This window comes from Hemitrygon akajei, chromosome 14, assembly GCF_048418815.1.
Source record: "Hemitrygon akajei chromosome 14, sHemAka1.3, whole genome shotgun sequence".
Taxonomy (NCBI): domain Eukaryota; kingdom Metazoa; phylum Chordata; class Chondrichthyes; order Myliobatiformes; family Dasyatidae; genus Hemitrygon; species Hemitrygon akajei.
Window position 1 is genome coordinate 2,357,120 of NC_133137.1, and position 23,195 is coordinate 2,380,314.

General features: G+C 40.7%; 1 protein-coding gene across 1 annotated transcript in view; it reads right to left on the bottom strand.

Annotated features, from left to right (window-relative positions):
* Positions 1-22,969, bottom strand: part of lztr1 (leucine zipper like post translational regulator 1) — a 79,690-nt gene extending 56,721 nt beyond the window's left edge. Inside the window, exons 1-6 of the mRNA XM_073065334.1 lie at positions 22,673-22,969; positions 13,936-13,998; positions 8,147-8,203; positions 6,804-6,883; positions 3,090-3,198; positions 2,081-2,164 (exon numbers count right to left, since the gene is read on the bottom strand). Coding sequence (XP_072921435.1) covers positions 2,081-2,164; positions 3,090-3,198; positions 6,804-6,883; positions 8,147-8,203; positions 13,936-13,998; positions 22,673-22,821 — 542 coding nt within the window. The 5' untranslated portion in view covers positions 22,822-22,969. The remainder of the gene's footprint in view (positions 1-2,080; positions 2,165-3,089; positions 3,199-6,803; positions 6,884-8,146; positions 8,204-13,935; positions 13,999-22,672) is intronic.
* Between the last annotated feature and the right edge of the window lie 226 nt (positions 22,970-23,195).

The following is a 23,195-nucleotide window of genomic DNA, read 5'->3' on the forward strand; positions in this document are numbered from 1 at the left end:
TGAAGTGCCCTTAAAAATTAAATACAGCTATCAAGAAGGGAAGGCAATAAACTGAACAAACCCCATAGGTAAAATAAAGTTGCAAACTTAAAAACAAAGTAGGATAATGATGATGCAAGACCTGACCTTAAATTTTAACTCTATCCCCTTCCCTCCACAGATGACTGGACCAATATAATGTAAATTTGGCAAGTAATCTGCTGAGAATATGCTAAATTATCACGCTCTGATTGCTTAAGCAAAATAAAAGTAAAAACACTGGTTCGATTTACTACACATTTGAGGAAAATAAAGAAATTAAGAGGTCAAGAGCAACCCGAAGTGTGTGTGTGGAAAATGATTGCACCCATAGAGTACGATCACTGTGCAATTATCTACACCTTCAGAGCCCTATCACACTCTGCTCATTTCCCCTCTTATCCTTTCATCAATTACTACAAATCTTTACCCACCAGTTTTTAAAATAACTCTTTATTTTTCCCAGTTCCTCATGACATTTTTATATCTTAGTTAAACAACCCCTCAGCTTCCTCTTGCCAGTCTATCCAATATTCCTTTGTAACTAATAACTTGCCAATTTTGGCAAGTCTCCACAGGCCCCTCTCCAGTGCAATCTATATCCTATGATGTATTGAGCAGAACAATGTTGCCCTATTTCAGCCATTCATCTACAAAAAAGATAATGAAAATGAACTTAGGTATTTAACTGCACTGCTTTGATAACTCCAAGGTATTCCTCTGCTACCACAGTCCTGACGAAGGGCCTCGGCCTAAAATGTCAACAGTGCTTCTTCCTGTTGATGCTGCCTAGCCTGCTGTGTTCCACCAGCATTTTGTGTGTGTTGCTTGGAGTGCTGTGTCCAGTTCTGGTCGTCTCACTATAGGAAGGATGTGGAAGCATTGGAAAGGGTACAGAGGAGATTTACCAGGACGCTGCCTGGTTTAGAGAGTATGGATTATGATCAGAGATTAAAGGAGCTAGGGCTTTACTCTTTGGAGAGAAGGAGGATGAGAGGAGACATGACAGAGATCTACAATATATTAAGAGGAATAGACAGAGTGGACAGCCAGCGCCTCTTCCCCAGGGCACCACTGCTCAGTACAAGAGGACATGGCTTTAAGGTAAAGGGAGGGAAGTTCAAGGGGGATATTAGACGAAGGTTTTTCACTCATAGAGTGGTTGGTGCGTGGAATGCACTGCCTGAGTCAGTGGTGCAGGCAGATACACCAGTGAAGTTTAAGAGACTACTAGACAGGTATATGGAGGAATTTAAGGTGGGGGGGTGTATATGGGAGACAGGGTTTGAGGGTTGGCACAACATTGTGGGCCGAAGGGCCTGTAATGTGCTGTACTATTTTATGTTCTATAATATCACCACAATGTGGTTTTTCAAACTGGTGACTGTACTGTAATCAAGTATTTCTAAAAAGGTACTCTTTTATTCAACTCCTTTCAAGCTAAAACATGTATTTTTGTTTCTTACTTTTTTTTAGCCTAATAACCAAGGAGTAACCTATCATTTCATATAATGTAATACACAGAATCTGATGCAAGAAAGTTCCTACCAACCTGCACATTTAATAAAGGAAGAACTCAGCGGGTCAGGTAGCATCTCTGAAGAGGAATAAACAATCAACATTTTGGGCCAAGACCCTTCATCAGAACCTTTCATCAGCCTGAAAAGTCAACTGTTTATTTATCTTCGTAGATGCTGTCTAATCTGCTGAGTTCCTCCAGCACTTTGTGTGTGTAACTTAGGATAACCAACATCTAGAAAATCTCTTATGCTTTTAATAAAGCCTCCTTTTTGTTTACATCTCCACAGAACGTCTGGTCTACAATTAAAGGCAATAACACTATTAAAGTGTTATTGTCCACATACATTAATAAGGATAATATGCCATCATTGGGTCACTAGTTAACCTTAGTATGCATGTGGTGGATCTGCATACCACTTTAATTTATCAGCTGACAAGAATAATCTGTAGTTGAACATTTGACTCCAATTTCTGGTCAACATTGCAATTGAACTAATAGTTAGCAAGATAATAAACTATTTTCATTAAATATTCACTTTACCTTGCATTACCATCATAGCCGGCAAAGATCCATAGCTTATCGCTGTAAACCGTGGCTCCGTGAGCTGACCTTGCAACTGGCAACCTGCGTTACAAATACATTTTGCAACTAAAAATTTTACATAGCAAATTATAGTAATCCAGTTTTAGTAGAATGTACAGAATTTGAGAAACTTCCATTAATGGACTATTTAACCAACTGAGGAGCTTAGAGGGTTCCAATGGGACAATAATTATTAAAGTGTAGGCTACAAGCTGAGAGTCTAATAGACAACACATGATGACAAGAGGCTTGAATAGACATTAGAAACATGAAAAATATTGAATATGCGTTTTTCCTTGCGGGTTCCTTTATTCTATTTTGAAATTCCGTGTGCCCAGGCAGACAAAAAAAAAATGACAAGATTACTCCATATATTAGATGTGGAATATTACCTGCCTTAACAGTTAATTATAAAAGGCATATTTATTTGATAAAAAAAATTCAAAATTGAATGAGAAATACATAATGAAAGCTTGGATTTGAATGAGTACATTATTTTCAATTTCAGCTATAAAGACTGGGGCAAGAATGTAAGGAATTAATCACATAATGCCAATTTCAGAATATGGTAAAATAGCCTCTGGGTTTGGAAACAGGATGCACTGGAATGAAAATAGTTTTGCAAATTAAAAAATAATTTATACTCAACAATGTTTTTTTTTAAAAAAGAAGCATCTGTGAGAGAATATCATCTGCAAAAATTGGCTGAAGTCATATCACTTTTCATTATGTTCCAAGGGTGTCAAGATGTTCATGCCCTTGTATATTAGATTATCGACAGGTAATAAAAGAGGTTTTAAAGATCTCTGAGAGCTTATCCAGAGCAAAACTTGGCACAGAACAGAAAAATAAAGCATCAATACATTATTTTACCATGCAGCCCATCACAAACACAATATGTAGTGCCAAATATTAATCTTCAAGTGGGTCAAATTACACACAAAATACAATAATGGACAAAGCTTACCTGCCTTCTACTTTCCATTCTGTCCACTGGCCTGTGGCAAACTTATATTCAAACAGATCATTCTTGTTTTGTAAGTTGGAATTGGAATAAATATCTCCAGTGTAGCCACCTATAAAAGGCAAGGTAACTTGCGTTCACTAATCAACAGGCAAAGTAGACCTCATAACCCTGACTACTCCACCTGCAACATATCATAGCTTCCTTCTCTGGGCTACATGTTACTTTTCATTTAGATTTTCTAAATCTAGCTATATATTTGGTTTAGGAATAACACCCAAGTGGTTATGAGCCAAGATAAACTCCAAAGATGAGAGCATATAGTCTTGACTGACACTGTAATGTAGTGGGAATGATACATTGTCAGATGAAAAACACAAAATCAAGTTGCTCTTTGCACTTTCATGTTGATACAAATGATATCCTTGTATTATGTGAGGTAGTGCAAAAGAGCTTTCCTGGTATCCTGACAAAGGACGATCCCACAACTTTATTCCACATGATGATAGTGCCTACACTTCACTGACAGCATCATCACAATAAGCATTATGCAATTTTTTGATTTGTTGTAGTCATTAAAACAGCATATTTTATATCTGGATTTTTCTTGGCAGGAGATTTTTAGTTTTTGTGAGTCTATTGTTGGGTTACTGAAAATCTCAGCAGAGCAAGCAATTGTAAGGGTTTCCATCATTCAAAGCAATGAATCATCTCAACTTGCATTACTACATTTACACAAATGTACAAGCAATTGATAGCCTACCAAAAATCACTACTTTGTTAATTAGCAAGTAAAGGAGGATTCAGGTGTATTTTGCTCTCAGTTCTTTCTCATTCAGCAATTAGAGCATTTTATACACACAGGAGTGGAACCCAGTGTGGTCTTCTGTTGCTGCAGCCCATTTACTTCAAGGTTCAACATGTTGTGCACTCAGAAATGTTCTTCTGCACACCATTGTTGTAAAATGTGGTTATTTGAATTACTGTTGTTTTTCTGCTAGCTTGAACCATTCTCCTCTGATCTCATTAACAAGCTGCCCACAAAACTTCCACTCAATGGATTTTTTTGTTGTTAGCACCATTCTCTGTAAATTCTATAGACTTCTGTGCATGAAAATCACAGAAGAGCATCAGTTTCTGAGATATTCAAACCACCCTGTTGGGCAAAAACAATCCTTCCACAGTCACTTAGATCACATTTCTTCCCCATTCTGATGTTTGGTCTGAACAACTGAATCTCTTGACCACGTCTGATGCTTTTATGCATTGAGTTGATACCACGTGATTGGCAGATTAGCTATTTAACAGCAAGTGTACAGGTATACTTAGCGGCCAGAGCTTATATTCTGTGTTTATTAAAATCAAGATTTCATTGAATTCATGCACGTAGGCCATAAAAATGAAAACTCTTTCCTTTAATCAATCTCTGCTCTTAAGCTACAGGTACATAAGATCCAAATCCAACAGAAACTGCTATTTGTCTCTTTTCAAGTCAAGTTGCTTTTTATTGTCATTTCGACCATAAACTGCTGGTACAGACACAGTAAAAACAAAACAATGTTCCTCCAGGAGGACCATGGTGCTACATGAAACAACACAAAACTACACTAGACTATGTGAGACAACTCAAGGCTACACTAGACTACGTAAAACAACACAGAAACTACACTAGACTACAGACCTACACAGGACTACATAAAGTGCATCAAAACAGTGCAGGGCAGTACAATTAATTAATAAACAAGACAATAGGCAGAGTAGAGGACAGATTTCAATATAATAATAAATGATGTAGATGTCAGTCTAGACTCTGGGTATTGAGGAGTCTGATGGCTTGGGGGAAGAAACTGTTGCACAGTCTGGTCGTGAGAGCCTGAATGCTTTGGTACCTGTTGCCAGATAGCAGGAGGGAGAAGAGTTTATATGAGGGGTGCGTGGGGTCCTTCACAATGCTGTTAGCTTTGCAGGTGTAGTGTGTGGTGTAAATGTCTGTAATGGCGGGAAGAGAGACCCTGATGATCTTCTCAGCTGACCTCACTATCCGCTGCAGGGTCTTGCAATCCGAGATGGTGCAATTTCCAAACCAGGCAGTGATGCAGCTGCTCAGGATGCCCTCGATACATCCTCCGTAGAATGTGGTGAGGATACGGGGTGTGGGAGATAGACTTTTCTCAGCCTTCGTAGAAAGTAGAGACGCTGTTGGGCTTTCTTGGTTATGGATTTGGTGTTGAGGGTTTCAATTCATTGCTGCCCTGTAATATTAGTTTAACCAAAAGTCCAGTCCCAATTACATAAAAAACAAATTGTTGAAATGTCAGATCACAAACCCACTTTGACTAAGTTATTCAATGTACAGTTAGGACTTTATTTGGTTTGTTGATAGTGTGACATGTAGTAGCAAGTTTGGGCACCCCTGGTAAAAATTTCTGTTACTGTGAATAGCTAAGCCAGTGTAACAAATGACCTGATTTCCAAAAGGCATAAAGTTAAAGATGACACATTCCTTTAATATTTTAAGCAAGATTACTTTTTTTATTTCTATTTTTTACAGTTTCAAAATAACAAAAAAGGATTAGTCCTTGGTTATTACATTATGAACTGAGGAAACCACTACCTGAAAACGGTTTGCTAATAGTCTTCTCCTGTTTTGTGGGCATCATTTATTTTAATTTTCAGAGAGCTAGGCAGCTGCTTAGCGGAGCCCATGGCTGCTGATTGTTGGGACAAGGTTTGAGGAGTCAGGGTATTTATAAAGCTTTGAAAGTTGCATCACTTGGCCTTTCTTAATGATGACTGTGAACAAGCCATAGGCCTAACAAGCTAATTCAGGTCTGAGACCTTGGTAAAAGTTATCTGAGAGCTCAAATCTCTTGAGGTGCCCAAACTTTTGCACAGTGCTCCTTTCCTTTTTTCCCCACTCTAAAATTGTACAAAACAAAAATAATACACTAATCTTGCTTAAAATGTTGAAAAGAATGTTTCATCTTCAACTTTATGACTTTTGGAGATCAGTTCATCTTCTACTCACTTAACTATTCACAGCAATAGATATTTTGACCAGGGGTACCCAAACTTTTGCATGCCACTGTAACAACAAAGGTTTGGAACTTCACAAAAAAATAAATTAATGCAATCCTTCCACAGTTCAGGAATAAGGAAAGAAAAGCCCAATTTTATCGGCATTTACTTGTACAAGAAATTAAGCGTTAAAAAAGGTACTCTCAGAGAGGGGATGAACTTGGACTGATATTTACCTAAAATGTATCTGGTGCAAAATAACTTAATGACCATAATAAATATGCACATCTACTTTCCATCAATTGCTCAGAGTTGTGCATTCTCTAATGTAGAATGGGACATGAAAGAAGACAATAAAGTGTAGCAGATTAGGTAATTTGACCCATTGTCTCTGCTCTGCCATTCAAAGATGGCTGATTATTTTCACAACCCTCTAATCCTTAACCATTCTACCAATCAAGAACTGATCAATCCCTGTCTTAAATACATTCAATCATTTGGCCTGCACAGATTCACCACCCTCTACCAAAGGAAATTCCTCCTCAGAAAGAAAGTAGTTAAATAAAAATGTAGACTGTAACATGGTACTAATTGGATCATATTCCCTAGCTTTCAAACAGTTGAGTTTATAATTGAATATAAATAAAAGATAAATGCACAAATGAATGGAATCATCTTCAGAACTCTGCCATGACTTACCAAACACAAACATGCTGCTTCCATACACAACAGCAGAGTGATGGTACCTGGGCGCAGGTGGAGACCCTGTTGTGAAAGCTCTGATCAAGAAAATTAGAAACAAAGATTATTTTTGTTGTCACTCTTTTGTAAAATAAAAATTGTCTGTATGAAGCCAGCCTCCTAAATTATACACTGTAGAGTAAAGGATGTGGATACACTATTATGCCTCAAGCATGTTCACCAATATATGACAGAAGTGGAAAACACTGATCAAACTTCTGTGCTCTGTGCAGAAAATCTGATGGGTTTAACCACTATGAAACAGGAGGTTTTCAGACAAGGACCATTAAAGCACCTGTCAGTTGTAGTCAATCAAGATTAATAGGATTCCATCAACAATATTGTTTTTCCCTCCACTAAATGCACAATTAAGTTAAAAATCTAAAAGTAGTTTGTGAAAATATCCTAGTCAAGTCACTATCTCCACATAGTTAAAGATTGAATTTTACACTAGAACATGACCAACAGTCTTGCATAATGTTCAAAAATGCATTAGACAAAGTGAGGAAATGGTCATGCCTTTAATATGGGACCAAAGGACTTATTAAAAAAAAAAGTACAAGTGGAATATGACTGGGTAAATAAGGAAGATGGGACCAGCACCAAAATATTTATACTTGTTATTTTAATTCAAGGATCACAGAATACATCATCTATTATTTGTGTGCTGCCATTTCTCATAACAATCACAGCATAACTGTCATTCATACTAGTCCTACATTCCCACTTACGAAGGGTGATTGATACGTTTGTGGCCTAAGGTAGAAGGAGTCAATTTTCGAAAAACTAGCACATTTATTTTTCAAGAGTTTTAAGTTAATAAATCATCTCCTTCTACCCTAGGCCACGAACTTATCAATCACCTCTGATGAGTTATTAACTTCAAACTTTCTGCATAATCACTGAAAGAGTTGTACTGCATGTGGATGTAATGAAAGCTGTATAACTCATCTCCTTCTACCATAGGCCACGAACTTATCAATCACCCCTGCTCGTGGACACTTTCTGGAGGTCCAAGATTCGTATGCTCCACGACCGCTGGACTAAGTGCATACATGTAGGAGGGGACTATGTTGAAAAATAAATGTGCTAGGTTTTCTAAAATTGACTCCTTCTACCTTAGACCACGAACTTATCAATCACCCATCGTAATAGAATTTAACCAAAGCCCATTTATTCTTCTACATCACTGATTGTCCCTCCGTATCCTTCAAGTCCTGGGTCAGAAATTGTTTCCATAAAGCACTTTGGAGTTTGTTTTTTCATTCCAATTGTTCTAATAACTTTGTCCTTGTACATACCTGCACCAAGAGCAGTCCTTCACATCAAATCTTAACAGGTCATTTAACATGTTCTTTCTGCAGAAAAACAAAGTTGGTGCATCATTCAAATGGAAGATTAATTTGCTGTCATTGCATTTCCCCTTTTTATGCAATATATATTTTGGGCATCTAAAGAATTCATTGACACCTGTGGCCAAGACACAAAAATCATCACTGAATTTTGCCAAGGATCCATATAATAGTCTGCTAATGCCCATGTACATCTTGAGTTGAAACATTCAATTTGTATTCACCTCATTTTTGTTGGCAAATATTTAATTCCCAGTACTCCCCAGTAATTCAACATAATGCAAAAACCTACAGGATTCTTGAGCTATTCAAATCTCAATCAGGCAGTGTACTCAGGAGACTTTGCTCATGCACTTAGTATATACCACAAATCTATTTCAGGTTCAACAGAATGGCAAAAGCTTGAAAACGATCTTTTTTTTCCTGAAAGAGACAGGAAATATTATAACATTTTAAATGGTCAACAAACAGCTGTTGATGCCATAGTAATTATTGCAATCCAAGTTGTATTGTTTTTCTTACAAAATTATAGTGGGTAAGAGTGGACATTTACTCGTTTTGCACAAAACTCATGGCATACCCACAAAAAAGTAGAGAACATTTAGAAGTGAGATAAAAGTAGGAAACAAAACAATGCATTTCTCAAGCCAAGCACCCATAAAATAACGAACTTAAATGACCATTGTTATCATAGAAAGATATACAAAATGCTGGAAGTACTCAGGAGGTAAAGCAGCATCTATGGAAATACATAAATAGTCAACATTTTGGCCAAGACCCTTCTTCAGGAATGGAAAGGGTGGGGGAAGATGCCAGATTACAAAGGTGGAGGAAGGAAGCCAGGTGGTTAGGAAAGATAAAGAGCTACAGAGGAAAGAAGCTGATCGAAGAGGAGAGCGAGTGGATCGTATGTTGCTGCTGATACTGTTGCTACCTAAAATGTCACTGATCAACATTCATCATAAAATAATAGAATACAATATTTGTTGTCAGCAACAAGCACTATTACACCTTTATCTAATTTTGCTCACGGCAAAGGAAAATGCTCCATCAAGTTAGGAATATTACATTGATTAGTTGGGAATCAGTTCGCAAGAGCAGATAGGCAAACATAAGCTTGATGGGATTGGTTTAATTAGGCATTTAATGAGAGAGGTCTGGAGTGGGATGAGGACCATCACTGGGTTCCGGCAAACCAGCAACAGAGGAGCTGAAGGCAGTGTGGATAGGGCCAACGAACTTAACCTGTTCTTCAATAGATTTGACACTGTAGCCCCTGCTCATCCCCCACATGATTCATCTGTTGTCAGCCCCCAACCAACACATACTCCACTCTCCCCTCCTACCCCTCCTCACAGCCCCCCACCCTGCTCTTGTGACTACACCCTTCCCTCACCTGAAACCACCACGGTGGGCTTCACAGCTGAACAGGTGAGAAGACAGCTGAAACGTCTCCACCCAAGCAAGGCTGCAGGCCCGGATGGTGTCAGCCCCAGGGTGCTCAAAGCCTGTGCCCCCCAGCTATGTGGAGTACTTCACCATGTCTTCAACCTGAACCTGAGTCTCCAGAGGGTTCCTGTGCTGTGGAAGACGTCCTGCCTCGTTCCTGTATTGAAGACGCTGCGCCCCAGCGCCCCAATGACTACAGACCGGTGGCATTGACCTCCCACATCATGAAGACCCTGGAGAGACTTGTTCTAGAGCAGCTCCAGCCTATGGTTAGGCCACACTTAGACCCCCTCCAGTTCGCCTATCAGCCCCGACTAGGAGTTGAGGATGCCATCGTCTACCTGCTGAACCGTGTATATGCCCACCTGGACAAGCCGGCGAGCACTGTGAGGGTCATGTTTTTTGACTTCTCCAGTGCGTTCAACACCATCCGCCCTGCTCTGCTGGGTGAGAAGCTGACAGTGATGCAGATGGATGCTTCCCTGGTGTCATGGATTATTGATTACCTGACTGGCAGACCACAGTGCGTGCGCTTGCAACACTATGTGTCAGACAGAGTGGTCAGCAGTACTGGGGCTCCACAGGGGACTGTCCTGTCTCCCTTTCTCTTCACCATCTACACCTTGGACTTCAACTACTGCACAGAGTCTTGCCATCTTCAGAAGTTTTCTGATGACTCTGCCATAGTTGGATGCATCAGCAAGGGAGATGAGGCTGAGTACAGGGCTACGGTGTGTTACATACTCGTGACACGTGACAGTGGTACCCTTGTCACGTGACTGGGGTTGAAGCTATACTGGACTTGAGGTAATGGTCTTGTGATGGTGGAGTGATGTCATTTTCCCGCCAGTAAAGATAGTGTGACAGGTTGTTTTTTTTTTTTTTTTTTTTAAACAGGGTATAAGAGGAGGACCCTACCCTGTGAGGTGGGGCAGTTCGTGGCTGGATTTGCCAAGCTGACTTCATGCCACTGCGTGATTTAATGTGATGACGCAGTTTAGTTGAAAAATGAAGTTTTATCTAATGCCTAAAGTTTAAAAGGTCATTGCCAGCAGTTTCTTTACAACACTGCTAGTGGAGAGTGAAGATAAGAGTTCGGGAGTTAAAGATCGAGGAGAATCGAATTTCGACGGTGGAATGGGTTCGACCTTGTGTGATCCTCATTCGGAAGGATTTCGTTGACTGTTCTCGTGTTAATCTCTGCGGGATAGCAAAAGATTGAGGACAGTGTGATAAAGGAAAGGTCAGTGCCTTTAAGCCGTTACGTTTCATAAAATTCTTCGTGGGAAGAGTTTGACGCCGGGGGATTGAAGGAAAACAACGTGGAAGAGAATTTAAATCGCCTTAAAAAAGTCTCTCCTTTTAAATGGACTGAGCATTTTGAACTTTTGGCAATATCGCTTTAAACAACTGTTTTTGCAACATCGCTTTAAGAACTGTTAAGCTGCCGCACAGCAGCTGTTTTCCGGTTACGTTAGTGTTTGTTTACTTTTGGGGGGTTTGTTTTCAGTGTTTAATAAACGTGTTATTTGTTATAAAAACCCTTGCCTAACTCACATATATTTATTGTTGCCTGAATACGTAACAGGTGGGAAACTTTGTCATATGGTGCGAGCAGAATCATCTGCAGCTTAATGTGAAAAAGACTAAGGAGCTGGTGGTGGACCTGAGGAGGGCTAAGGCACCGGTGACCCATGTTTCCACCCAAGGGGTCAGTGTGGACATAGTGGAGAATTACAAATACCTGGGGATACAAATGGACAATAAACTGGACTGGTCAAAGAACACTGAGGCTGTCTACAAGAAGGATCAGAGCCGTCTCTATTTCCTGAGGAGACTGAGGTCCTTTAACATCTGCTGGATGATGCTGAGGATGTTCTATGAGGCTGTGGTGGCCAGTACTATCATGCTTGCTTTTGTGTGCTGGGGCAGAAGGCTGAGGGTAGCAGACACCAACAGAATCAACAAACTCATTCGTAAGGCCAGTGATGTTGTGGGGGTGGAACTGGACTCTCTGACGGTGGTGTCTGAAAAGAGGATGCTGTCCAAGTTGCATGCCATCTTGGACAATGACTCCCATCCACTCCATAATGTACTGGTTAGGCACAGGAGTACATTCAGCCAGAGACTCATTCCACCGAGATGCAACACTGAACGTCATAGGAAGTAATTCCTGCCTGTGGCCATCAAACTTTACAACTCCTCCCTCGGAGTGTCAGACACCCTGAGCCAATAGGCTGGTCCTGGACTTATTTCCACTTGGCATGATTAACTTATTATTATTTAATTATTTGTGGTTTTATATTGCTATATTTCTTCACTATTCTTGGTTGGTGCGGCTGTAATGAAACCCAATTTCCCTTGGGATCAATAAAGTATGTCTGTCTGTTGACACAACATTGTAGGTAAAAAGGCCTGTTCCTGTGCTATAGTGTTTTATCTTCAACAATTTGAGAATTTGTTATAAATCCCATGTTCCTTTCTGAAGTCAGCAAAATGTGAAATGACTGGCATTTTTCCCTCTGATAGCTGTGCATCCGTAACACAATGTGGTGAATCACTGTGGAATGTGCGCATGCACGTTTTATTCATATTTTACTGCATCTCCTATAGGAAGAATCATGATTAATTGAAGTATATACCATTTTTATATATCCACAATATAAAATAATGTTGCACTACAGCAAGGTATACATCTCTTAATGACTTAATACTAAAACATTATGGTTATGTGCACTCAGGCCAATTTAGAACAGATACTGTGCCTCCAGAATTAGCTGGAAAGTTTCTAGAAAATGTATTTATTCATATATAAACATTTTTACATTGTAGCTTTATTAAACAAGAACTATTAGAATCCATTTGTAAAAAAAAAATACTTTCTCCTATACTATTTAAAAGGTTTTTCAAACTGGTAATAATGAAATACTTAATGGTATACAGTATATATTTAGTTATGGAGCATTCAGGTGAAATTAAAGTGTTATAGCAAATGTACACAGTGATATGATGTGGGTATTTAAAGAAGAGGTCAATAGGTTTTTCATTAGTAGGGCATCAAAGGTTCCTTGGAGGAGGCAGGAAAAGAGGGTTGAGAAGGAAAATAAATCAGCCATTACAGAGTGGCAACGCAGACTTGATGGGTCAAATGGCCTAATATCGCTCCTATATCTCAGAATCAGAATCAGAATCAGACTTTAATCGCCAAGTACCTATGCACATACAAGGAATTTACTTCCGGCGGATGTTGTCTCTCTGCTCATAACAATAATAATGATAAATATAAATGAAAATATAAATTGTACATACAGGTAGTACAATCCAAGTAATAGTTAGCTGACAGTTAACCGGCAGTTAACTGTTCAGCAAAGTGACTGCAGTAGGGAAAAAACTTCTCCAGTGCCTATTAGTCTTAGTCTGGTATAAGTATTAGTATAAGTCTTATTATCTTATTATGTTTATTTCATATACATTCTACAAAATGGTTTCAACTACATGGTATAGTGAAGGGAAAATCACAAGGGACCTTTCCTGAGGTGGGCCTGCCTCCAGAACTTGCCACTTGCCCTTTACTTTAACCTGTCTTAATCCAATCCCAGTCTTGCCACCTCATGTAGCTCAGCAGCAAGGCAGTGAAGCCCTAGACAGCGACAGGTCCTCTAATAATAGTAACCTGCTCACAAAACCTTTCCAAAAATCTGTAGCAGATGGAGCAGTAATTTGTCATCCATCACAATGAATTGGGGAAAAGCAAACAAAAAAAAGATTGCTGTTCAAAGAAATCAAAAACACAAGACCCAAATAATTTTTTAAAAAAATACCTTTCTTCCCACAGCCATGCTATCCCCATTCATCAGATTGTAGAGTATGAAAGTGCAAGGGAGGGGCAATTGGAGCAAGTTCATGTCTCAGTACTGAATTCCAGTGAAATACAGACAGGAAATCACTGGTGGAGTTCAAACAGTAAGTCAGGATGTCTGACCGTTGCACCAAACATTAAAAGAAGTATCTTCATTTAATAGATTTTGCATAATGAAACTGCAATGTAAAGTAACAGTACTAGCTCTGACAAGTATCGATTGCTCTGCATGGAACTACTGACAAACTAAAGCTTATTCCATCCTCCTCAGTGAGCCTAAGCTTACACTACAATGGCTTTATTTACAAAGATTTAGCCTTAAGTCTTAGAATGGCCCCTGTGCATTTTGTTGTCGGAGAGATCCTGTGGAAATCACAATGCAATATAATGATTAGTTTAGATACCTTCAAGGACTTATTTCAGTACATACCCATTGTCTCCTCCAAACACATAGATTGCATCCTTATAGGCCACAACAGTATGCTTACTTCGCCTATGGAAAAAGGAAATACGCATCAACAACTGTATTTGATTGATGTCTACAACATTTTATGATATACTTTGATCTGTTGCATATGTAAGGTACTGGATAACCATTTTAATATTTTGCACATATGATCTTTTACAAAATAGGGAGAGATTTCTGAGTGATTTTTTTTAAAACGTAAGAGAGAAAGTACTTAAGTGTTATTGAAAGCTTGGTGTGTGTGTAAAAAAAAAGAAATTTGTGTGAAACAACAGACAGTCTGCTGGAGAAATTTAGCTAGTGAAGCAGCACCTGTGGGGGTGTTGGGGAAGGAACTGTTGACTTCATGGGCCAAAACCCTGATTAGGCTACACAGTTCTTTCAGCAGACTGCTTGATTTCAGCATGTGCCTGGCTTACACAGAGGATATGCATATAAAGATGGATTTATAAGGAATTATTGATGGATTTGTATATAGTATAGGGTTTCATCAAATCAAAAATGTATGCAGAGGGTATAATTTTCCCCATTATATCTGAGCATTCCTCTCACTTCCCTGGTAGGTGACAGTGGTCATCCACATTCTTAAAGTGATGAAGGGTTCTGTCTCCATCATCTTTGCAGACTGGGTTCCAAAGATCTGTCATTTTTTGACAAAATATATTTTGCTTAAAACCCCTCAAATTTTCTACCAATTAGCAAATCTACATTAACTGGTTTTCAACTTCAGCAAAAGGTACAGGATCCTTCTTCCCATGCTGTTCAGGACCCTCAATTTTATGCAACCAATTAAATTTCACTATCTGCTCTCAGGATGAGGCTTTTCATTCCAGAACTTAGTTCCTCCGTCTCTGCTGCATCAGCTCTCAAGACCTTTTGTTCCAGAACTATTGAGATGTCCTACCTCTTCAAAGGGTTTCCCCTCCTCCACCATCAATGCTGCCCTCACCCACATCTCTTCCATTTCATGCACATCTGCCCTCACTCCATTCTCCCGCCACTCCACCAGGAAAAGGATTCCTCTTGTCCTCACCTACCATCCCACTAGCCTCCACGTCCAGCACATATTTTCCCTCACTACCATTCAGAGCCCCAGTCTTTCCAGGTGAGGCAACACTTCACCAGTGAGTCTGTTTGGGTCATCTACTGTCTGCAGTGCTCCCGGTGTGGCCTCCTGTATATCAGTGAGACCAGACTAAGATTGGGAGACCGCTTTGCTGAGCACCTACACTCTGTCTGCCAGAAAAAGCAGGATCTCCTGGTGGCCTCCCACTTCAATTCTACTTCCCATTTCGACACGTCTGTTCATGGCCTCCTCTGCTGTCATAAGGCATGGCACATAAAGGTGACGGTGAGGCAATATTTGGAGCATTGTGTAGTGTTTTGGCCACACTTAATTAAGCCATTTGGCTCAGCTGATCCATTATCCCTCTCAGCCCCAGTCTCCTGCATTCTCCCTATATCCCTTCATGCCCTGACCATTCAAGAATGTGTCAATCTCTGCTTACATGTACATAGAGATTTGGCCTCCACAGCTGCCTGTGAAACAAATTCCACAGTTTCACTCTTGGCTAAAGTAATTCCTCCTCATCTCCGTTCTAAAAGGATGACCCATCTATTCTGAGGTTGTATCCTCTGGTCCTTGACTCTCTCACCAAAGGAAACATCCTCTCCACATCCACTCTATCAAGCTGTTTCACCACTTGATAGGTTTCAATTAGGTTTTCCCCTCATTCTTCTGAATTCCAGAGAATACAGACCCAGAACCATCAAATGCTCTTCATATGACAAGACGTTCAATCCTGGAATCATTCTGGCAAACCTCCTATAAACTCTTTCCAGTGTCAACACATTCTTTCTAAGATAAGGGGCCCAAAACTGCTCACAATACTTCGTGAGGTCTCACCGGTATATAAAATCTCAACATTACATCCTTGCTTTCATATTCTAGTTCTTGTGACATGAATGCTTACCAGACCTTTGCCTTTCTCACCACAGACTCAAACTGCAAATTAATTTTGCAGGATCCTGTACAAGGATTCCCAAGCCCCTTTGTGTCTCAGATTTTTGCATTTTCTCTCCATTTAGAAATAGTCTACCCTTTTATTTCTTCTGCCAAAGTGAATGACCATACACTTCCCAACACCATATTCCATCTGCCACTTCTTTGCCCATTCTTCTCATCCAAGTCCTTCTGTAGCCTCTCCACTCCTCAAAACTACCAGCCCCTCCTCCTATCTTCGTATCATCTACAAACTTTGCAACTATCAATTCCATCATCCAAGTCATTGACATGTAACGTGAAAAGAAGCAGTCCCAACACAGACCCCTAAGGAATACCACTACTCACCAACAGCCAACCAGAAAAGGCTGCCTTCATTCCTACTCTTTGCCTCCTACCAATCAGCCACTACTTTATCCATGCTAGTATCTTTCCTGTAATACCATGGGCTCTAAACCAGTCTCATGCTTGGCACCTTGTCAAAGTCCTTCTGAAAATCCAATTACACAACATCAACCAATTTTCCTTTGTCTTTCCTGCTTGTTATTTCTTCAAGAAATTCCAACAGATTTGTCAGGCAAGACTTTCCCTTGAGGAAACCATGCTGACTACAGCCTATTGTATCATGTGCCTCCAAGTACCCTGAAGTCACATATTTAACAACTGATTTTAACATCTTCCCAACCACTGATGTCAGATTAACTAGAGTTTACTTTCTTCTGCCTCTCTCTCTTCTTGAAGAGTGGAGTGACATATGCAATTTTTTCAGTTTTCCAGAACCATTTCAAAATCTAGTGATTCTTGAAAGATCAATACAAATGCTTCTACAATCTCTTTCAGAACCCTGGGGTGTAACACCATCTGGTGATTTATCTATCTTCAGACCTTTCAGTTTCCAAACACCTTCTGTCTAGTAGTAGCAATTTCACACACTTCTGACCCCAAACACTCTGGAACTTCTACCATTCTGCTAGCATCTTCCACAGTGAAGACTGATGTAAAATACTTATTCAGTTCTTCAGCCATTTCCTTGTCCCCCCTGCCCCATTACAACTTCTCCAGCATCACTTTTCAGTGCTCCAATATCTATTGTCACCTCTCTTTTACACTTTGTCTCTGAAGAGACTCTTGGTATCCTCTTTTAATATTATTGACTAGCCTACTTCGCATTCTATCTTTTCCTTCCTAATGACTTTTTAAGTTGCCTTCTGTTGGTTTTTAAAAGCTTCCCAATCCTCTAACTTCCAATTAATTTTTGCTCTATTACTCGCCTTCTCTTTGGCTTTTATGTTAGCTTTGACTTCTTTTGTTAGCCATGGTTGAGTCATCTTGTCTTTAAAATACTTCTTCCTTTTTTGGATGCATATATCCTATGCCTTCCGAATCACTTCCAGAAATTTCAGCCATTGCTGCTCTGCAGTCATCCCTCACCAGTGTTCTTTTCCAATCAATTCTGGCTAACTCCTTTCTCATGCCTCTATAATTTCCTTTATTCTACTATAATACTGATACATCTGACTTTAGCTGCTTCTTGAATCTCAGTGTGAACTTGATCATATTATGACTGGAAGGCTCTTTTACCTTTAGCTCTCTAATCAATTGCAGTTCATTGCCCAACACCCAAATCCGAAGGGCTCAACCATGAGCTGTTCTAAAAAGCCATCTTGTAGGTATTCTAAAAAAAATCCCCCTTTTGGGATTCAGCACCAACCTGCATTTTCAAATCCCCCATGACTATTGTAAGATTGCCCTTTTGGCATGCATTATCTATCTCCCATTGTAGACCACATTCTTACTATTGTTTAGAGGTCTGTACATAACTACCATCAGGGTCTTTTTATCCTTGCAGTTCCTTAGCTCTACTTACAATGATTCAGTACCTTCCAACCCTATATTATCTTTTTCTAATGATTTGATTGCATTTTTTAACCAACAGAGCTATGCCATCCCCTCTGCCTTCCTGCCTGTTCTTTCGATGCAATGTGTATCCTTGGACGTTAAGTTCCGAGCTATAATCTTCTTTCAGCCATGATTCAGTGATGCCTACAATATCATATTTGCTAATCTGTGCATTCAAATATAACACCTTCATCCTGTATTCACCCTTTCCAATTTTGTCTGGCTTTTACATTGCAACTCATTTATTGACTGTAATCTAGTCCTGTCATCAGCCTCACCTTGCTAGGAAATCTTATTGCAGATTGCCTTTATCCTCAGCACTGTCACTCTGGTTTCCATCCCACTGCCAAATTTGTTTAAACCCTCCCAAACAACTCTAGCGAAGCTGCCTACAAGGATATTGGATCCCCTCGGGTTTAGGTGCCGTCTGCCCCTTTTTGCACAGGTCATACCTTCCCCTGGAGAGATCCAATGATCCATAAATCTGAACCCCTGCCCCTTGCACCAGTTCCTCAGCCACACATTCACCTGTCAAATCATCCTATTCTTACCCCCACTGGCACATGGCACAGGCAGCAATCCAGAGATTACTATCCTGGAGGTCCTGTTCCTCAGCTTTCTACCTAGCTCCCTAAAATCTCTCTTTAGGACTTCCTCACCTTGTCTACCTACCTCATTGGTGCCAAAGACCCATTTGCTCACCCTCACCCTTGAGAATGCCATGAACCCGATCTGAGACATTCCTGACCCTGGCACCAGGGAGGCAACATACTATTCAGGCGTCTCTATCGTGCCCACAGAATCTCATCCCTGTTCCTCTGACTATGGAATCTTCTATCAGCACTGCAGTGCTTTTCACCTCTTTGCTCTTCTGAGCCACAGCACCAGATTCAGTGCCAGAGACCCGGTCACCGTGGCTCTCTCCTGGTAGATCATCTCCCTCAACAATATCTAAAGTTGTATACTAATAATTGAGGTGAACAGCCAACGGTTTACTCTGCACTGGCCATGTATTTCCCTTCCTTCTCCTGACAGTCACTGATTCCTACAATCTACGGGTGGCTACCTCCCTGTAGCTCCCATCTATTATGAATTGAAGGTCAAGCTGCAGTACCGATTCCTTTACATTCTCTGAGGAGCTGCATCTTGGTGCACCTGGTGCAGATGTGTTTATCCGGGAGACTGAAGGTCTCCCAACTTCCCACATCCCACACACATTACAAAATACTGCCCTTGGAGCCTTTCACACTGTGCTACTATGCCCTAGCAGTCCAGGAATGAAGAAATAAGAACAAAAAGAAAAAGTTGGCATATTAACTCACTGAAGCATGATCTCGCCCGAGCCTGATGGGTCAAAGACACTCTAAAGACCAGCTAAAAGAGTGGCCAATCAAAGAATGGCTGCTCTGCTTGCACCTGTATTACTTTCGTTCACCCTTTCTAACGATGCATCCCTGCTGATTGGTCACCACACAACTATAGAACAATTATGGGAAATATGTTGTCAAGCTGGAGAGGGTGCAGAAGAAATTTATGACAATGCTGCCCTGGACTAGAGGGTCACGCAGGATCTTTATTTTTTGGAGCATAGGAGAAAGAGAAGTAATCTCACAGAAATTTATAAAATGAAGAGGAGCATGAATCAGGGCTGAGGAGTCTAAAACTAAAGGGCACAGATACAAAAGAGGAGATTTAAAACAGACCTGAGAGATAAGTTCTTTATACAAAGGGTAGTGAGTACCTGGAATAAGCTGCAAGAGGTGGTAGAGGCATTTGGATCGTTACATGAAGGGGAAGGGGTTAAGAGAGTCATGGGCTGAATACTACAACTAGGACTAGCGGGGAGGATGCAGTGGTTGACATTGACTAATTGGGCCAAAGGGCATGTTCCCATGCTGCATTACTTTATGACTGTATCTGTACTGACCATGATACCAGTCTAAACTAATCCCATCTGCATCTGTGCTCATTAATGCATTGTCCACATGCCTCTTAAAGCTACACAAGTCACCCAGACCAGATGAACTGCACCCTAGCGTTCTAAAAGAGGTAGTGGTCGAGATTATGGAGACATTAGAAATGATCTTTCAAAAAGCATTGGACTCTGGCATGGTGCCAGAGGACTGGAAAATTGCAAATGTCACTCCACTCTTTAAGAAAGGAGGAAGGCAGCAGAAAGGAAATTATAGACCAGTTAGCCTGACCTCAGTGGTTGGGAAGATGCTGGAGTCAATTGTTAAGGATGGGGTTATGGAGTACTTGGTGACAGAGGATAAGATAAGACACAGTCAGCATGGTTTCCTTCAGGGAAAATCTTACCTGACGAACCTGCTGGAATTCTTTGAAGAGATTACAAGTAGGACAGATAAGGGGGACGTAGTGAATGTTGTATATTTGAGCTTTCAGAAGGCCTTTGACAAGGTGCCACATGAGACTGCTTACCAAGTTAAGAGCCCAGGGTATTATAGAACATTGCCTGATTGATAGGAGGCAGCAAGTGGGAATAAAAAGATCCTTTTCTAGTTGGCTGCCAGTGACTAGTGGTGTTGTGCAGGGGTCTGTGTTCTTTTTATGCTGTTTATCAATGATTTAGATGATGGAATAGATGGCTTTGTTGCTAAGTTTGAAAATAATACAAAGATTGGGTGGAGGGGCAGGTAGTATTGATGAAACAGGGAGACTGCAGAATCACTTAGATTAGGAGAATGGGCAACAAAGCAGCAAATGAAATATAATGTTGGAAACTGCATGGTCATGCACTTTGGTATAGAAGTAAATGTGCAGATTATTTTCTAAATGGGGAGAAAATCCAAAAATCTGAGATGCAAGGGCACTTGGGAGTCCTTGTGCAGAACACTCTAAAGGTTAACTTGCAGGTACAGTCAGTAGTCAGGAAGGCAAATGCACGTTAGCATTCATTTCAAGAGGTCTAGAATACAAGACCAGGGATGTGATGCTGAGGCTTTATAAAGGCATGCGTGAGGCTGCCCCTTGAATATTGTGAACAGTTTTGAGCTCATCTAAGAAAAGATGTGCTGGCATTGGAGAGGGTCCAGGGGTGGTGGTTCACAAGGATAATTCCGCAAATGAATTTATTGCTATATTTCTACACCATTCTTGGTTGGTGCGACTGTAATGAAACCCAGTTTCCCTCGGGATCAATAAAGTATGTCTGTCTGTCTGAAAGGGTTACCATATGAGGAACGTTTGATGGCTCTGGGTCTGTACTTGCTGGAATTTTAGAAGGATTGGGGGGGGGGGGGGGCGGATTGCATTGAAACCTACTGAATGTTAAAAGGCCTAGACAGAGTAGATGTGGACAGGATGCTTCCTATGGTGGGGGGGTCTAGGACAAAGGAGCACAGCCTCAGTTTTGAGGGATGTCCATTTAAAACAGAGATGCAGAGAAATTTCTTTAGTCAGAGGGTAGTGAAATTGTGGAATTTGTTACGGCAGGCAGCTGTGGAGGTCAGGTCATTGGGTGTATTTAAGGCAGAGATTGATAGGTTCTTGATTAGACATGGCATCAGTTTCAGGAAGAAGGCTGGGAATAGGGTTGAGGAGAAGAAAGGATCAGCCATGATTGAATACCGGAGCAGACTCATTGCACCAAATGACCTAATTCTGCTCCTATGTTTTATGGTCTTACCTCTTAAATGTTGTTATAATTCCTACTTCCATCACTTTCCCTGGTGGCACATTTCAGGCACCTGCTATTCTCTGTAAAAATAATAAATCTTCCCTCCTAAATCTCCTTTAAACTTTCCTCTATCTCCTTAACACCCTCCAGTAATTGACACTTCCACCATAGAAAAAAAACATTATTAATGCTATATGTACCTCTCATAACTTTATGTACTTCTATCAGGTCATTCCTCAGCTTACAATGCTTCAGTGAAAACTATCCAAATTTATTAAAACTCTACTTCTAAGTAATTCCCTACTATTTTACAATACATGCTAATTTTTAAAACACAAAGCTCTCCTGGACACTTGTCAACTCACTAAAATGGACTCTTCTGCAGAGAAGTATTTTGCTTCCTATCTGCACCATACCTACTGCAAGTTTAATATGATAGTTACTGTTTCACAAATGTTTACTCCTTAAAAATTCTTCCTATCATTTGCAGCAGCTTTTAATTTTCTAGTACCAGATCTGGCACAGTACCCTAATGTTGCAGCAAAAAGTTAATCAAGTAATTGACTGCAGTACGTCAAAATTCTTAACTATCTTTGCGCTTTACATCATGTTCCTGTTTCAATTATTATAAGTCACATCTCACTGTATCCTATGGACAGCGCAGTGAGTGCAGCTGCTTCCTCAGCAGAGTTGATCTTGACCTCCAATGCTATCTGTATGAAGTTCGCAAGTACATAAAATGTAGGCTAATTAGCCATTGTAAATTGTCCATTGTGTATAGATAAACTGTAGAATCTGGGGAGAGCTGATGGAAATGTTGGAGGATTAGGTCAGAGGGGAAAAAAATCATAGAAATGGGGCTTCCTTAACTCGATGGGCTGAATGGCCTATGTTTCAAGGATATACGCATTCCTCGGTCTGTTTGATGTCCACATAGAAGGTTGTTCCCTGGTAACGAGCAGTATTGAAAGTTTAAAGATAGGTTTATATGTCCTTTTCGAGAGGTTTCTGTGGAGTTATTGCTGGATTTCAGTGGATGTGCAGGCACTGACAGTCGGGTTCGGGTGTACGGAAGGGACAGAATTAGGTGAGGAACATGGAATAAACCACTGATTGAATGAATTAAGCCGACTATTGCCAGTGCCGCCGCCTCTCGTTACCTGGCTCCAACGAACTCATCGCAGGGCGGCAGCCTCCTCCAGCGATGCACAGTCTCAAAAGGCCCGAAGTTCAGGGTCAAATATTCGACACTGTCCGAGCAGCTGTGGTCGAAATCCACACTGGGGGCCACCTTCGACTTCCCCTCCATGGCCCCAGAGGTATCGATAACAAGCTCTGTGCCCGCCACTTCCAACTTCCTTTCAGAGAAACGCCGGAACCCTCACCAACAACACACCACCGGCAGCCATCGGGGCGGCAGGGTCCCAGGGTACGCCGGGAAATGGAGACCGAGAACAAACTATGAAAATGGAGAGTTCCAGCAAAGTGGACTACAACGTCCAACATGCTCTGCGCAGCAGATTACGACCTGGTACTGAGGGACTTGTGACTACAACTCCCATAACACATTGCAATATAGCGGTGACGGCGTATTCTCCCGCCAAATATCACGTGCAACGATGAGAAAATACTAGAAACAGGTCGCCTTTGCAGTGTTTCTGCTGGGGACAAGCCAGGACGAGA